Source organism: Poecilia reticulata, chromosome 13, assembly GCF_904066995.2.
Source record: "Poecilia reticulata chromosome 13, P_reticulata-male-v2, whole genome shotgun sequence".
In the NCBI taxonomy this organism is placed as follows: Eukaryota; Metazoa; Chordata; class Actinopteri; order Cyprinodontiformes; family Poeciliidae; genus Poecilia; species Poecilia reticulata.
Window position 1 is genome coordinate 27346358 of NC_088842.1, and position 19075 is coordinate 27365432.

The 19075-nt window shown below is 37.4% G+C and overlaps 1 protein-coding gene across 1 annotated transcript in view; it reads left to right on the forward strand.

Moving 5' to 3' along the window:
- Window positions 1-19075, forward strand: part of gbe1b (glucan (1,4-alpha-), branching enzyme 1b) — a 108627-nt gene that overhangs the window by 731 nt on the left and 88821 nt on the right. The window contains exons 2-4 of the mRNA XM_008426352.3: window positions 11848-12017; window positions 15663-15778; window positions 18854-18979. Of these exons, the coding sequence (XP_008424574.1) occupies window positions 11848-12017; window positions 15663-15778; window positions 18854-18979 (412 nt within the window). The remainder of the gene's footprint in view (window positions 1-11847; window positions 12018-15662; window positions 15779-18853; window positions 18980-19075) is intronic.

The following is a 19075-nucleotide window of genomic DNA, read 5'->3' on the forward strand; positions in this document are numbered from 1 at the left end:
ACTTGCAGTGTTGTAGCTCCTGCATTCCCACTGACCTCTGGTCGGTGCAGAGTGTGTTACACAATTTGCTCCTTTTAACCCAGAGTTGACATTGAAACAAATTTAGACTTGGACTCGTGCATGAAGTGGCAGACTGTGTTTGGATTAAGCTCAACTGACACAGGCTCTTTGGCAATATTTAGCAATTATTTCATGGCGTCAGTTACTCCTCTTTCTCAGATGTCTTAAAAGGTCCTGCAGTTTTTTATCACCTTCGCATTTTCTCCTGTCAGGCTCTCAGATTGCATTATATTTTGCTGTTATTTTAGTTGGTTAATTATCACAAGGTTGTGTTTAAGTGTGGAAGTAAAGCATTGCATGTTTTTCTTACTTTACAAAAAAATCTGAAAGGTGTGGTGTGCATTTGTATTTAGTCCCTCTTTACTATGATAGCCCTGAATAATTGTATGTAAATAGAATATCTTTGTTTTGCAAGTCCCTGGAGATGTTTGCCTTAAATGTGTGTGTTACTTATCTCAAAACATTTAATGCCCATCAAACCTCTACACCGGTATCAAAACCAACTTGTTTTAGCAAAGTTTATGTTTTAAAGCTGTAGTATGTAAGTTTTACAAGCATTATGTTTTTTGAATATTTGTTTTAATATGCAAACAAATATGCATATGTATAAAAAGAGACATGCTATCTGTCGTGTTTTATATTGGGACCCTGTGGTCCCACTGACCATCTGCAGAAAGCCACCACTTGATCAGAAACAACCAATCAGAGCCAGGAGGAGGATCTTATTGCTGTCGATCTCCCCCTTACTGTCTGCTTCGCTACATCTAGTTCCCTGCACCACAGTCTGCCGTGAATGCTCAACCAAGTTAGTATGGCCACCATTAAAGGCCGAGAAACAGTTGCCCTGTGATGGTCAGTTGTTTCTCTGTCATCAGGACATTGAGCACCACATGATTAGCAGCACTAAGACCTTCGTTGTGGCTCTGATTGTTTTTTTTTAAAGTGAATTTATGTACATGGATGATTATAAAAGCTACATTCTGCAGCTTTAATTTATGGCCGATACTTTGAATCTTCTTCACAATTGGTTGGTCACAAAAAGATAAATAAGATGGATGGGTGGATTTTAGGCTTGATGTAACAAACTTTAATTTTTACTAGATGCTTAACTTACTGTCTGTAGTTTAGAGTGGGCAAACTGTCAAATTATTAACTTTAAAAACTATTTTTTACCTAATGAGACTGAACTACAGCATCATTTTGTAAGCTTTCTTAAAACAGCTGATTAACTGTTATTGATTATTATTTCCACAATTTTATTCAGAATTCTAATAATTTAGTTTGAATTTTTGATCTAAAAGTAACTGTGCTTTTGAAATAAATCCATTAGGTTTGTTAGAGTGATTTGTATAGCTTTTTGCCAGGGGTGAATGAGTATTTTCTACTTGATATTTTCAAATAGTTTTGAAAATCACTATGCATTCATGTTTCATGACAGTACTGTTGCTTGATAAGCAAACGTTCATTATTTTTCAGATTTCCAAATTATGATTTAATTTTCAAAGTGACGCATCAGAATCACAATAAGTTATGGAATAAGACATGTAAAAAGTAAAAAAAGATCAAATGTACTCTTAGAAACATTAATCATAAAGCATTAATCAGTGTACCTGTGTAAGCAGGCATTTACTTTTTGGCAAGTAAATGCCAAAAATCGCCCTAAAGAAGGGCGATTTTTGGCATTTACTTGAACTAGGCTATGTTTACCATAGCAAAACCTAAGTTTTACATTAGCAGAAATACAATTATATGTGAATTTATTTTCTTTGACTATGAACAAATGTATTTTTAAAACAAAACTATGAACAAATGTACTCTTTACAATTTTTATTAGATTTTTACTCATAGTTTTTTTTACATTGTTCATTGCGCACCATCTGCTTGTCTGTAAAAACTACTGCGCAACTGTGCCAGAAATGTAATTCTGTGCTGCTTATTATCGCTCTTCAGACACTTTATTGAATAGAAATGGTTCTATCTCATCTCATTGCATTGAAGTTGTTCAACTTAATTTCCAGCTCGTGTTAAACCACCCTCTCCTGATGATGTCCTGTTTCTCAGTCAGAAGATGACAGTAATAATAACCCAGAGAGGCATCTGCTCATTTTGGGTCATCCTTCAGTGAAACTAAGCCTCAAAACTCCACTAAGGGACCACATAGTTTCATGTGTTTTCATTACCGTGTCAGATCTCGTTTCTAATGTGGCAGGTAAGGGACCACCTGCTTAGTATTTGGAGCCAGCGATCAGGGCTGTAGCCTCGCAGAGAGATGAGCATGTCAGTTCCATCTAAGACACAGCTTGGGATTTCTAGGCTTCACTGCACACTAGACATGTCTCCAACACCTGTCCTGCTGATAAACGCTGCACATAAAGTATTTTACATATAGAATTGCTGCTGTGTCAAGGTTAATTCTTGATAAGCTCCCAGTGTTCTCATCCCCGGAGACCAAACACCATAACACAAACACAAGCTGAAATCAAAATCTCTTTTTTTTTTTTCTTTTTTGAGCTGCTGTGGCATGCTGAGTCCCAGTGCCAAGAATTTAGCAGCCTTATCAGAAGGAGACCTATGACCACAAAGATTGATTCTTTGGATTTCACCACCAACCCAGGGCTCAGCGCTGCCCATTTTTCAGGTCTAATCAACTTTCACGTCACACAGAGACACTACGCACCGTTAATTTGATTCCAGGAGAACTCTCTCATCCCAATTAGTTTTTGTGCTTGCTTGTTTCTCCTCTTGTTTAATTTCACTGGGATGTGGTTTTTGAAAGGGATTGTGAAAACGGCTGCTGCGACTGTTTACATGTCACTGCTACAATGTGCAGAGTTCTGTTGACACGCTTCAATATTTAACCTTCGTCTTGCACAATTCTGCAGGAAGGGTTGAGTAGTGTATGTTTTTTTTTAAACTGCAGTACAATTTGTATCTTAAAATGACTCACAAAACAAAAAGTACATGTCCCTTCACTTTTAGAGTTCAGATATTTAAAATTGGACCGGTTGAGCTCAAGTTCAGGAGTCCAAATACAAGGCTTTCAGCAAAAACTAAAAATCCAGCAATGTTAATGTTAATCTGCTTGGAATGGTAATGCAGTGTGTTTGGCGCAAAACTGATTATTATTTTTATTGTTAGTACAGTTTTGCTGAGTAAAGTGGACTCCATTTATTCAAGGGGGTTAAACATCACAGTCATACTAATACTAATAGATAAAATCCTTAGAACAATAAAGAAGAAGCTACTGGATACAGTCTTCCTTCTCTCTATTCTACAGCCAATCAACGCCATGGAAGTGAATTGTGCTGCTGGACTGGCTGCTTCGCAAACACCAGCCAATAGCGTGCAAAGTACCATTGCACTTATGTATTTCAGCTTTTTGCTTGTGTGCTTCACGGATAGGCAAAGTTTTCATGAACAAATTGGAGTTGTGTTACATAGAAAAAATTGTGAATGGTGAATCGACAAATACTGAACAGCAAATAGTCGAGGGTTTACTGTAGTAATAATCTGAACACACAAAAGCGCATCAGAAGGAACATGTGATTTGATTGGTTGATTAAATCTGGCTGTAAAAAGTGAAGGAATTTTCTGCTAGTACCATTTCGGTCAGAGTAATTGTTTTGAGTTGAGTGACATCAGTTAGTTACCACTTTATATTATGTCACAATACTCAAAAAAGTTTGTTTTTTGGCAATTGACTTCTGTTCAGGCACTAAGCTACTTCCTCTTCCTTTGCTTCCTCGATCCTCAGTCAGTAGGACGTTATTTTAAACTCTCCCTACTGATGACCTGACGTAAACCCCAGTACGATCTAAGATCAAGGGCTGAACAGCTTTCTCATGTGTGTCTTCATGTGATCCAGATGGACTCGACACCACTGTGCTTCAGCTGTCACCATCACTCACGCAACACATCACAACAGAACCGATCACTCTATATTTAGATTCTCACATTTTGCAACCAGCAGAGTGTTAACCTGACGCAGAGTTCAGCTTTTTCCTAGAGATGGATACAGATATTATTTGAAATACTATTGCGAGACTGTACATTTTGTTAAAATACCAATACAAATAAAATAAAATAAGCTGAATTTTATTCAGAAGCAATGACTTCTATGTCTTTACTGAATAAATTTCTCATGACCAATATGGCAAAAAATACAAAATTTAGTTGGATTTCAAGTTATTTAAGACAATTTTTTTTTGTGATTTTGTTCACAAATGCTACAAAATGATATAAAAACAAAACCACTTAAACATTTAATGAGCATGTGTAGCCTGTGGAAGCTTTGTTGGACAGGGCTCTGTAAGGGGCAGTTGATGGTATCAAAGCAGGGCTGTGTGTAAAGGATTTTTAGCTCATAGGACTGGTTTAATAGAGATTTGCAGTTTTGTAGCACAAGCATAAAAATGTTTGCTATAATATTTTAAAATGCAGATTTTTAATGTACATTATAATGCGCAGCCCTTTGTGGTATACAAAGGTTTCTAAAAGTTGTGTTGTTTAAATTTTATTATTTATTTCATCCTTCAGTTCCTAAGGTTTGTAATTCACCAGACAAGGTGCTGGAGTGAAAATAAGCTAACACAGATTGAGCAATTCGCCATTCATTGCTGGGCATTGCTGGTTGGCTGGCTGAAAGAAGGCTACCACTTAGCGCTACCAGAGTGATGTTTAAGGAAGCTGTTTTAAAGTGTTGGCAAGCTAGGACTGGCATGTGTTAAGCAGCTTATGAGATATTACATTGTTATTCTATAGAGTAGAACACTAAGTATGTTTATGTAGTGGATTTATGGGTTTATTCTGTGGTTTATTTTAGCAGGTGTTATATATTTTTGATACAATCTGTGTATTAAAATCACAATTATGTCATACATATGTGATGGAGTGGTGACATCAAGGGATGCACAAGTCAAATAATCAGAGTAGCGTCTATCAATTTTACCATAATATGCTGTTATCAATGCTAAGGAGAGCAAATAATAATAATAATAGTAACCTTTTTTTTTTTTTTACTTTATCAAAAGTCAGATATAGGTTAGATCAGTGGTTCTTAACCTGGGTTCGCTCGAACCCCAGGGGTTCGATGAGTCGGTCTCAGGGGTTCGGCGGAGCCTCTGCCGCGGAGGTAAAGACACACTTGTGTAAAGCCGTGATGACGCCCCGCTTTGCCATCACTTGCTGCAGAGGATCACGTTACATTGCTTAGCCAATCAGAGCTGCGGAGGAGCACTGATTGAAGGAGCTCCACTCTCAGCATGGATTTGAACTTGTGTCTTTAATTACTTCAGCAAAACTCACAGTTTTTACCACAAATTCTATAGTCTAAATCTGCTCCGTAGTCGCATCTTTTCGGTATTGGTACTGCCTCTAGTGGTGTGGGGGTGGTAACAAAGCTAATATAATTACATTACTAAATCAGAATACCACAAAGTATTTTGTGTGTTTTGTTGCAATAAGAAGGGTTTGGTGAATGCGCATATGCAACTGGGGGGTTCGGTACCTCAAAAAAGGTTAAGAACCACTGGGTGAGAGATGTTTTCCCACAGATGGGAACAATTCCATTTTTCTTACTATATTTAAAACAACACTTTTCATCAAAACATCTTTAGCACATGTTTCCGCTTTTGAGTGTCCTAGTTCTAAAAATAAAATTATTCTTCAGGGCAGACCTCAAAGAAAATTGCATCAGCCAAAATGAGTACGTTTCTCTTTGAAATAGGAAGTTAGATGATCTAAAAAGGGCTTTTGTTTACATAAAAACTGGTGAAAGGACTGTAAATCTTCTAAATATGTCTAAATTCTGAGCTTGTTACTCTGTGGATATAAAATGTATACCACTTTGTGGCATTGGATGGCTGACCAAAATCAGGAAATGAAGGTCTGATACTAATTGATTCTTGTATAAAATCTTCCTGATATTGCAGTTTGGAGAGTTTTGCCACCAATATGAAAGTAATTTTAGGTAAAATCACCCAATTTTTTTACTGTCAAAACTTAAATTTCCACCTATACAGATGTTTTCATAAATACTTCAGCTCTTTCTGAACCACCCAATGCTGTTGTAGGTAAATACATGTGTCGTGTTTATTTAATTCAAAGCTCTTTGAAGCTGGCTCGTTTTGTCAGTGGGGAACTAAGCTTTTGTCCTACATTCACTTCAAGAACTGGCAGCGGACACTTTGAACCAGAACTGGTACAAAGCCCACACAGACCAGTTTTCCTAATGAAGTGTAAGCGAGACAGAATCTCTAGAGAGTAAAGTCAAAGAATGCTCCTCTGGCCACAAATAGTACAGCAGAACTGCTCCACAGCTGCTGCCAGATTTGGTAAGAGCTTGTCACTTTTTCTCCAAATCACCCCAGACTGGATGTTTCGCTGCTCACTTTGTTTTTCACACTTCTGTAGCTCCGTAGAAGGAACATCTTCTGGGTCCTGAGAAGAATTAAACCCCTCTATGTAAGGGTGAACAACAATGAATGTTAAAATTGTATCATGATATTTTTGGTTATTTATTGTCATAAAAATGAAAGTGTATTTTTTTTTTTTTAGGCAACTTTATGACTGTGACTGCATGTCACAGTAATCCTAGCCACACGTGTCAGATATTGATGACTATCACAGGCTTTTTCTAATTAAAGCAACTTTTTGTCTTTTAATCTTATTACTTTCTTCTGGTAATATTGCATCTTTATTCTGGTGATTTTAAGACTTTATTCTCATGATACTATAACTTTTTATTCTTGTCACTAAAGGGATGAGAATATAAAAACTAAAACCCTAAAAGTGTCGTTCGAAGTTCAACGTATTTGTTTAATTTTATGTGATAGATCAACCCAATTTTTGTTCAAATGAAGCACCCCAAATTGTTGCATTTATTTGAAATAAGCCTCTAAATGTAGTTCAGAAGTCATCTAATCGAATATGTGTTTGCAATCTAATCGTAGAATACATTCAGCTGCTCTGTGAAGCTGTGAGAGGCTGATTAGAGACCATTAGTGGACAAGCAACATCATGAAGTCTAAGGTACTCGCCAGACAGGTCAGGAATGAATTTGTAAGCAAGTTAGAAGCAGGTTATTCCAAGCTGTGGACGTCCCCTATTCAATCCATCATCTGAATAAAATACTTTACAATTAGTGGTATGGAAAAAGCCCAAGTGTTAATAGTTTTGCAAGGGACTGTAAAGCATTTACTTTAAAAATTAATTACAAAAAATAGCAGCAATACTATGCTTTTAACTTTACTGTATTTTTTTATCCAGTGAGTCAAATCTGCTTAAAGGCTGTATAGTTGGTACTGAGACGGGAGATATTTTTTAATAATCCAAGTAAAAGAAAAACAAAATAAAAAAAAAAAACGGCTGAACAATAAATATATAAAAATATATATATATTTTAAATATATTTTGTTGGAAATGTTTATTGCGCAATTATGTAAGTGAAACATGTTCAAATTTGATGTGTATTCATTTCAGATAGTGACTAAACAACCAGATATTCCATTCTTCCAATCCCACCAGTGCTGCGCTGACCTGTTGGGCTTAAAACTACCTGGTTAAAAAAACCTGCACCTCATTTATGTTCTCTTGTTCTTGTCAATATTTGTTGCAAAAAAAAAAAAAAGAGGCTGTGTTGTCCCTTAAGGGAAATCGCAACTGGAATTGTCAGACATAAAATAACTGATGCAATAGTAATGTCTAACTGGGCCTTTAATAAGTTGCCCCTTTTTTAAAACTGAATTTCAGCAGCAATCAGATATTTGTAGTGTGTCAGTGAAGCAGTTTAAAGATTTTCCTAACAGAAAGTGCAGCCTTCCTCTTGTATGTTGCAACCTGAGCGCTTGTGTTCTTGTGGGAGCCACTTCGGCATGTAGCTGAATGTGAGCCCCCCGCTGGGCAGTACGAAGTAGGCAAACCTCAAGAGTTTTCTCTGCTTTAAAAACCACATTCTTAGACTTAAAAGCCTCATAAGAAGTAGAGGATAAGATCAGTCAGTTTCCACGAGGAGGAGGGCTCTATAAAGTGCTGGCTTAGGGGCCCCACTTTTTTTTCCCCTTCTCCTTTTGGAGTGAGATTTTGCTGCTCCGCTGTGGCATCCAGCAGTTTTTTGAGATTGAATATGAGGGCTGTGAACAATCTAAATTTATTTGAAAACGTATTCATTTTTGGACTACATTATGCTATTTAAGCTTTTTTCTCCCCCTCTAGTTTATATTTTTATTTTGGAACCAGGCAGAAGGCAATGTTTTCCTTCTGTAGCCATCTAAAAGACTGGTTTAGAAATGGGGATTAAAAAAGTTGGAAGAAAAAAATAATTTTATGAATTTAACATAAATGTTCTATTTATACTAAACCTTCCCTTAAAATATGAGACTTGCCATAATAATATTTTGATGATTATTTTAATTTGTTGATTAAAATTGCAAAAACTTTTTTTTTAACTTGCTCAACAATAAATGAAACACAATATTTAATGAAACAAGCAAAGTAGTTTGATTTCTGTATTGAAAAGAAATGAAAGAAAATTGCACCCAATCAATTGCTTAATGTGCATATGCAAAAAAAGCCCAACCCAATAAATTTATGTCATTTTTGAATTGTGATCGAAGGCCGCACAAAATCATTTTAAGGACTGCAAATTGGCCCCCAGGCTACACTTTGGGACACCCTTGTTGAGAGGAAGGATTATAATGAATAATCTGTTTACATAGATGAATGGATTACAACATTCTCAAATTATGTGTAATGAGCAATTAAAAAAGAAAGATTCACTCGAGTTGAATCTGAAGGTCTACTCACTGTGGAAAACAGGAATGGGTCTGAAAACCTTCCCTTAGCTTCTGTTTGTAGTGCCTCAATAACTCACAGATGGTATGATAACATAAAATGTCAACACATAATAAAAATCTACAGAGAACCGGGAAGGTTTCAGGTGAATGCAGAGAGAAGAAACCAGTTATGAGGTGAGCCACAGTTCTGCAGTTTTAATACCGACTTCACTGCATTTGGAATTCAGGAGCAGCACTCCAGAAAAAAAAAAAAAAGGGTTGCCATATGTGATAAGATGGCCGAAGCTTCTGCTCTTTGCTGCTTTATGTGCGGGTGTCATCGAACCAAATGCTGCTCATGCAAAGCTGCATGAATTTTGTAATAATAAAACACATAATTTCTCAAGACATTAAATTAAAAAAAAAACTATGTTGAAAGAATACATTTCAGAGGCACATTTTGTCATGTATCTCGGTTTGTTTATTACTATGTTCTGATTAATGTCAAAGTAAAAACAGACATATGATATGCGGTACTGTGAAAAATATTAGCCTGCTTCCAGATTTCTGCTGTTTATGATTATTTTGACATACCTAAATGTTTCAGATCATCAAAAAATGTATATAAGGCAAAGATAACCCAAAAGAAAATGAAACAACCAGCATTCAAACATTTACTTTATTTATGAAGCAGAAGAAAGATATCAAAATGAGCTGAAAGTAGCTTAAACATAATTCCTCCCTAAACCTGGAAGTTTGTATGAAAGTGACAATTAGTCTTTTATAAGACTGCACAGAAATGTTTACCCACTCCTCTTTTAAGATTAGTTTTTTATTGGTCACATTGGAGGGTTTTGAGCAAAAATAAAGGCTATACCACAGCATCAGATTTAAGTCTGGGCTTTGACTAGACCACTCCAAGACCTAGTTTAAATATCTATCTTTTTAATTTTAAATTATTTGGAGGGGGACTTAGTGGTGTGCTTCAGATCACTGTTGGTAGAGGACAGAGTGTTCATAAAGGGCTGAATTATGTTTACTTTCCTCATTTAAAGTCATTGACAGAATTTTTAGGGGTGTAAGTACTGTAACTCTGGGTCACTTCGTTTTTGTGCTCTCTTTCCTTTCAGCATATTCTCAAAATTGTGACAAAGTGCTATAGGAGGCATGTGGCAGCATTGGTCAGACTTTAAAGGTTTTCATTTGGTAGCCACTGCCTGCTTCCAGCATGCTTGAGTCAGGAAGCAGCTGCTGAGAAATCATCATTAAACCCCAGGGCATTCACAGGCGAGCCTCAGCTTTGGTTCAGGGCTATAGGGGACGGAGTACACTTAACTCTGCTGGCTGAGAGAGGCACTCTGTACCCGGGGAATCTGATATGGACACCAGCTTGCCTGCAGAAACGAAAGTGAGATAAATTGTAAACTAGTTAGTCTGTCTTTTGCAGTTCAAGGTAATAGACAGACGTTTATCTCTTAGGAAATGCCTGTAGTCATACATTCTGAAGGCAGAGAGGCAGGTTTTCATCTGGAGATAGAACCTCAAAAAGATTAAAAAAAGAAGGTGCAGAAAAAAAATAAGGCACCATGGGCTGCTTGTGCTAGAATGTTTTTGAAATGCTTCGAGAAATGTTATAATGATAAAGGAAATCAAACTTTTCCCATGCATGACGGCAGAACGCTTGATCGCTGTTTTGCGTTTGCAATTGTTTGTTACACTGACAATTAAAAGGAAATTAGGAAATCTATTTTTACTGTTGCTAACAATTTAGATATGCAAACATCGTACCAGTCAAACATTTGCATCATGTTAGAAATAGTTTAAATGCCTTCTTTTTTTTGTCTTTACTCAGACAAAAATAATAAATGAGTTATGTCCTGATGTGACCAGCTTATATTTTTACATTGTAATTTCTTCTGTTATGACTTTTATTGATGCAATGCTGGTGGTAATTCTAACTAATATAATGAACCCTACTCAGGAAACCTTTTGCAGGCGTTTTAACTGATTGGGGTGTGGCACCATTAGTTTTCAGTATTCAACATTTTCACAATATTCAAATTTTCTAAGACACAGAATTTTGAATTGTCATTATCTGTTAGCCATCTCCATCAAAATTTTAAGAAATAAAGGCTTAAACTATGTCACAATAGAATACGAGTTTCACGTTATGAAATGAGTGATAGAAATATTGAACTTAGCATTTTTTGAGACGCACCTGTAAATGTAAACATTAGTTTCCTGTGTCAATGCCATGGAGAATGTGCACAATTACATTAAATCTGACATCTCCAAAAGGCTGGCAAAGGTTTCCAAACCAGCATGCTTCATGACCGAAGTTAAGAAACTAAAACAGACTATTACATTTTCACCCTTAATGGTTTCTGCTGAAGTCTGCATGGTGGAGCAGTTGTTGCCTTGCAGTAAGAACGCCTTGGGCTCAAATGCTGGCCTGGGGTCTTTCTGCATGAAGTTTCTACATTCTCCCTGTGCATTCTGGGGTTTTCTGCCAGTACTCGGGCAAAGAGAGAACTGCGAGGCTATTTTAACTAGATTCTCGAAGTTTCCCCTGAGCAGTGAGTTTCTGTGTACATAGTTGTAGTTATGTGTTTATGCTTGCTCTGATTTAATCAATAAATGGCATTGACACCAGAAATGGCAAGATTTGAGGCATCTCCTCGCAATAAAACTTCCACACTCAAGAGTGTTGCTGATTGCTCAACTTTTATCATCAGCACTCAGGCACTGATTGGGAAAAAAGACCAGATTTCTCTATTTCTGACCAGCTGGTCACCTGAAAATTGTTTGATTGTGGTCACCAGCCAACCAGCTGTTTGTCTTCCAAAGACCCTGAAACTATTATTTAGAAACAGAGACACTCAAAATACTGGAAATAAGCCTAGAATTAGTGCATTTTCCTTCTTTTAAACTGTAGAACTTTGAACGTAGCCATAAGAATTTCAGTGTGATGTTGAATTTTAATTTCATTAATTAATCTTTTCTGTTTGGTTGAAAGGTATGACATGCTAAGGAAGCAGGTCCTTCTGCTGGAGGAGGCAGAGGGAGGTGTTGACCAGTTCACACGTAGCTATCGCAGCTTTGGTGTGCAGCGATTGCCCGACAACAGCCTGTTTTTCAAGGAATGGGCTCCTGCTGCTGAGGCCCTTTTTCTCACTGGTGAATTCAGTAAGTAACATGAGTTTTGTTCTCTAGCCTAACAGATGAGCTGGTTTTCACTAATTAACACCAGATTATTGAAAATGTGCGTTGTTTTCTGTTGTATTAAATATGTCTTGAAATATCCTGACAACGTGTCTTCATGGTGATTTAGGTAGAAAACATGAACCTCTAAGCTGATTAAGTCTGTAAGAGAAAGGTCAGCATAAAGCACCACGAGGGCGTTGTCTTGTTCAAACAGCCCTCCAGGGTGAAAGAAATGTAGGAAATATTGATTACACAGTATAAACTTGCATATTCAAGACTAAATGTGGAGTATCTGTGTTAATATTTCAGTTGCTGGTTATTTCATCATTGGTTAGAAAGTTGTTGAAAGTGTGCAACCACTATGTTTTTAATGAAATCTTTATTTTCCCCAGTTCCTGAACTTGAAAATAATTATAGGTCAATACTTTTGGATGTTTTTTTTTTTTTTTTTTTCTGGAGTCTGCAGAGAAATGGAAAAAATAATTAACAAGCCCGATTAAAAGCCTTTGCTAACTGTGTGTTGCTAAAACAAATGAGCTCTTTCAGGACTCAGTTATTGTAACCGTTCTCCTGATTCTCGCCAGAGTGGCTGGAGAGCTCTTTGTCCATTTCCTTTCTCCTTTTTTCACAACAAAACATTATAATCTCGAAGCATTGACAGATGGCAGAAGGTGCTACTCAACCAAGGCTCTGTGTGTTTTTCCCCCATAACCTCGGCAACTTGTGACTGCGTCCTGCGACAGAGCTGTCGAGACTTCAGCAGAACTCTTTGGTGTGTCACTGCATCGATTGTGCAGAGCTTTGATGGCTCTGGTCATGGTCACAAAGAAAAGCACCCAGAGCCCATGGTGTGCTGACACACTCGATGGTGTGCTTACACCTGGAGCTGCTTCGAAGTTGCAGTTCTGCATGCGTTACAGAGGCACACACTCATCTGTGCAACTGCTCTTACAGCAAAATGTAGAGGCACTTTTGCAGTGACATACAGATGTGACAAAGAGGAGAGCAGCAAAGCAAAGGTATGAGACTACCACACTGAACTGAAAAAAAAACAAAACAAACATGCACAGATGAGAGACTAGAAACGATTGCATAATTAAGCCAATAATCTCAAACTCTTTTTGTTTGACAGAAAACCTGCATGGTTTTATAGCTCAGGAAAACTACGGCATTTGATAATCATTTTCCTGGTATGGTTAAATTCCAGTTTTCTAGACTTGATTCCATGTTCTGGAAGAATAAAAATATGCTCTAGGAGATGAGAGGAGAAAGTACAAATAGATGTGCCATTAGTTAATAAAATGTGCAAGACAATTGTTTTAACTCCTAAATGAACTAAACCTACCCTAACCAAAGATGACACTTTTTGTGCATCACTCTCTTTAACAAAACACATTATGATGAAAATACTTCTTTGATGGAGCATCTGCCATATCTATTTTTTTATTTAACAGTTTACCATAAATTATTTTTTGGCTAATAGGCAATCATTTGAAATGTAATCCTCTTTATTGAGGAAATGTGAGGATTTTTCCCCCCCAGAAATTCTGTGATGGCTAACATCTATAAAAATATAACAGAGGTTAAATGTTCAAGATAGTTTTCTGGAATATTTTTAAAACCACGTCGGAAGACCAAGTTCTACCCAGAAGGCAGCAGGACGGTACAACTCTTATCTCTTTGCTACAGTGAAAACGATATTATTAGCATTAGTGGAAATGTTAATACCCTGGGATTGATTCTGTGCGCAAAAGTGGAAATGTATCAATTTGTTTTTTGTTCATTTTTGTGCTAGTTAGCTCCGTGTCTGCGCTTTCCTCTCTCAGTATTCCTACACTTCCTTCTCCTTTTTAATTATCTTCCTAGGACCTTGGGCAGCAGCTCAATTCCAACATTCAATTCAGTGAGAGATTACATTTTGACACGGCTCAGTCATATTATTTGATTTCAATTTCATAGCAAATGTGGAAACAGCCCAGCAGCCCTAGTCATGAATATGGTGCAGGTTGGATGCATAATGCACTGTTTTCTTTTTTTGTTTTTTTTTTTTTCCCAGTCGAGTTTAGGCTAAGGGAGATAAATAAATAGTGAAAAAATATGACTTTGTACCTGTGAAAAGTGCTGGGGTTGCGCCCCAACACTTCTAGAGCATCTCCTGTGATTCATTTTCTATCCTTGCCTTGTTTCCACTCATGAATAGCAAGCAGATATGCGTTGCAGAATGAAAACATCTTAAATTGACAGGCCAGGGTGGTCACTTTATAATAAATGTTTTGTGTTCTGTCAGTCGCAGACAACTGGGGATGTTGTTGCCTTTAAATATAGAATTTACGATGCAGTCTGATCAGTTTTCTTTTTCTTTTTGGATGTAGGGTGGCCTTTGCTTTATTCTCTGTTGCAATAGTCACATGACCCAAAGATCAGTAGAGAGATCAAACACAACAGCAAGGGGTTATGTAAGGTTGTTTTTATGAGGGAGCGTGTGAAAATAGATCATAGAAATCTGAAAGAAAAGTGGAACACTGACAGAAATGAACTGTTCCTTGTGTTTACACTTTTTGGTACCTTTGATTTTTTTTTTTGTTGTTGTGCTTTTTGAATTTTATTTTCTGGAAGGGCAATGTGATTTGGCCAAATTGTGCATTTCTCTGGAGAATTGTTATTTTTTTTTATAACGAGAGTGAATGGAATGAGTCACTTTCAAAATGCATTATTTAGACGCACTCCAGTTGCAATTTTTTTTTTTTCTGTATTGTGAAAATTCCTGTATTTTACTTTTATCCTCATAAGAATTTTTCTCATGTATTTTTAATGTACCCAATTCCATTTGTGGGATGGGAAAACCATTGTTGCCACTAATCAGTGGTGGACACAGCTAACTAAAAAGTTGGTTGTGCTAACTCCAAAGCTCTAATCATTCAGCATTAGTTCAATAAATAATAAAGGCATATATTGACATGGTATTTACCTTTAGCAAAATAAATGTCACTTTTCCAAAACCAAGTAAAGCCAAGTAAATTGGAGCTTTAGGATTTATTCGGAAAAGTAGTTTAGAGGAAGCTGTTCACTAAATATTTTCAAAAATGAAAAATTAACTCTACTATTAGTGCATTGGAGGAGGTGTGCCAACCACAGCAGCTAGTTTTTGGCACTCCAAATTCAATTTGGCACTCTGATATTAAAATTAATGTTAATGTTTCTAGCCTCAAATATTAGATAATATGGAAAATAAACACCATTTGCATAAATGGACTCTAAATTAATCAACTTTTTGTGTTTCTCTTCAAAATAATGATAAAAAAAATATTTTAATGACTTTCAAATTTGGGATGTTAATATTTGTAGTGTAAAAGTTGTTATGCATTGTTGTGATCACAAAGGAAAAGATTGAGATGAGTAATGGAAATGTGGTTTAAACGGAACCATTACTGTCTGAAGAATCGCAGCTGTATGTTTCTTAATAAATGCAGAGAGCTACCACGAAAAATGTTACAACATATGCACATTGTCTTTCTATAATTTATTCATCTAACTCATGCATTTATTGTCATCAGGACCTAATCAAAATACTGAAATTTGTAAATAAACTTAATTTAAAGTGTTTAAATTGTGTTTGTTTCCCCATAGATGGCTGGGACAAATTCTCTCACCCTTACTCCAAGAAAGAGTTTGGCAAGTGGGAATTGACTATTCCACCTAAGTCTGACAACTCTCCAGCTGTGGATCATTGCACCAAGCTGAAGGTAAAGAACAGAACGTCTTCATGCTTCTTTTCACGCCCTCAGTGGGTGACGTCTGGCCGTGACGGAGCAGAGAGTTGTCACTTTCAAGCTGTCGTGTGCGGTGTCTTATGAACTGAGGGGAAACCTGGCGTGTCGCCATCAACAACATGTCATAATCACAGGGCAGAAGTGAGATTACTATATGTACACAGACTGCACAGTGGAGAGCAGATACACCTGAAGAGCCCCATCTGATGGCTTTGATTTCAGCTTCCATCTGCGCACTGTGAGGAATACCTCAGGGCTGTGCTCTCTTTTCTTTTCTTCCGTTTTTTTTCCCCCCACCCGGTTCAAAATGCACCCCGCAGTCCATGTACATGATTAGTTTTAAGCTTCAGTAAATAATTCCTCAGGGTTAAATACAAACGATGCACCTCCCCTTATGCATTGTCTCAGCATGCATGAGAAATAACCTAAAAATTGTGATGCCAGACAAGGAGAGGATGGCATCGCTATGGGCTCTCTCCTTGGGAACGGGTCATCGCTGGCACACTCCTGCGCCCCGGACCGCATGCCCAGCTCCCATTGTCTGCAGAGGTCAGTCTAAGGACGATAAGAAGCAGATGGAAATGCTGGCACCTGGCCTTTCCTTGTGCACCCCTGCTGCCGATGAATAGCAGTCTTGCTGTGAGCTCCACTTTGGAATTAGTTCCACAGCTCTCCCTCGTGGATGCAAAAGCCTACCTCCGATCACTCTCATGGAGAGCGGTTTGCCCTCCCATCCCCTTTGTTCGAGGCCTAATTTTTCTTCATAAATGGGTTTTGTCCCTTTCTGGGGGTTGGCATGGAAAATGCAAAAATTCTATTTTAATGCTGGTCAGAGGTATAAACGCACTCATCAGTGGCATCAATGTCCTATTTATTTCTGGCTTTTAGTGATGTACTTTAACTATTTGTTTTTTCTGGGTGGATTAAACAACAATTACACAAGGGGGAATTCTTATCTGCGTCGGTTCAAAATTTTACACACACACTTTGAGTAGTTATGAGTTCTTTTTCAACATGGTAATCTTGTCCTTAGTCTCTAGCCTTGTCCATTCCAAGCCTTATTCGATATGAGTTTGAAATTATTTTCTTGCTGGAACACCCAAATTAATCCAGTTTATAACCCAAACTATAAACTGCTTAAGCACCTGACCATAATGACAAGAAAAATGTTTGGAGGAATCGAGATTTGACTTGTACAACTGTCAAGTATGCTAGCAGTACCGTTATGCTGGTGACGGAGAAGCACCTCCAAATTCCTAAACTTCACTTTGAAGCAACAGTTATGAAACTTGGACATAACTCGGTTTTCCAAAAGGACAATTGTGCATTACAACTGGATTTGGAATACACAAAATAAAACAGTAAGGCTTAGGAATGGCCCCAACTTTAACCCTGTTGAATAAAGACTGTAGATCATTCTCAACATCTATAGCAAGAAACGAACCGATTTTAAATGATCTGGTGTCAAAAGCTAGAATTATGCCAGAGGGTTGTTGATGGTTACAAAAAGTGAATAAAACTGTTTTGCATAAGAAGGTTTATTCAAAATGTATATAATTCAGCCAGTAGGCATCAGATTGACCCTGTCGGGATCACAGTAAATTCAAACTTATGCACACGTGTCTTGTCAAAGATGTTTGTTGTATTGTATCATACTGTAAACTTCCCTCAAAAACAGTGATTTTTATACCGGTGACTATGCAAACAGTAAATCGGCAGCCGAAGTGATAAAACAAATATCTTTATGTTTTAGCCTTACTTTACTTCTTGCACACTGACCAGCTCCAAGCTGTTCTTCTGGCTCAGGCAGTGTTCCAGTTTGCCCACCAGTCAAAGTTTTCTCTAATGTTCCTAATTCTGGCCAATTTGTCTGAAGGACCAGGACTCTGTCAGGCTTCATGCCAGTCCATTTATCTAACTATCTTTTCCTAATCCTATAAACTATGAAGCTTGTCATACTGGGAACCAGGCAGCTAACTCCTAGGTGGCCTGCCCATAATGAAAAAACCCCAGAGGGGAGTCTGGCTACCGGCTCACAGGCAGGTGGCATTGGAGCGGTCATTACTTCACAACAGTGGCCAGATTTACTTGAGTTCTAATGCCCGTTTCTGCAGGGGACAAAATAGGGTGAACACATACTGTGGGTAATACGTCGATTTCTTGGTGGGTTTTTCCCAGCTCCCACACTGCTTTTCTCCTTTATTATTTGACAATGGGAGCAAAGTAACTTGTCAGATTTCCAAAGTGTGTTTATTTTAGCCCCATCCAAACCCCAATTGCAGGACATAATGGATGAAAGGCAAGGAATAATGATTTAGACGTCCTGTTTTTTTTTCTTTTTCTTTTTTTGTCGTGTTTTGTTTTTTTCTAATTTGCTCCCTGGCTCAAATCCCTTCTCGAGATAAGCCAGTAAGTTGCTGTTTTAAAAACCAATCAGAGTTACCCCATACAGGCAAATATAATGGAGCATAATCACCACCAAATCCAGGTTCACTTAGTGTTCTGGTCAATACTTTGCAGCTTGTCGCCTTGTTTTCTCTGAGAAAGATACAGAGTTATATATTTTGTGCCGCAGAGCAGGGAGATGGAACAGAAGTGTGTTTTTTATGATGAAAGATTTCTAAAAAATGTTTAGTTTATTGGTTGAACAGTCTGCCCATTCTCTCTGTGTAATGGAAAGAGACTAATGTCTCAGTTTTATGATGTAAGCATTTCATGGCTGGAAGGCGTAAATAAGTGCAGGCTGTAAAATCACAAACATTTAGAGGAAGATATGCGCAGGAGTCTCAGCCTTTGATTACTTTCAAAGATTTCCTCTTATTATCTGCATTTAAGTGTTTAATTTTGGAAATGTTACATCCTGCAAATCTTGGGCTCATTTTGGGTTTGAATTGTTTTTCATTATCATTCCATCTCATCAGGCAATGCAAAGTTGCTTTTGTTCTCTAACCATATGCCAGCTGACTGTAGTGGCTGTTTTTGTGTCCACTTTCTATCACTCAAGGTGTCCTTGCTTTAACATAACACTCATTTATCTTATTTCCCCAGGTGGTAGTTCACACTAAGGATGGCGAGCGCCTCTACAGGATCTCGCCTTGGGCAAAATATGTGACCAGGGAGGAGAAATCTGTCATCTACGACTGGGTTCACTGGGATCCCCCTCAGCATTATGTTGTAAGCAAGAATTTTATGAATGGTTGAATTGTTTATTTACTTTGCTGCTTTTATGTTTGTCTTAACTATGTATTTGGCATCTTGTTTTATTTAAAT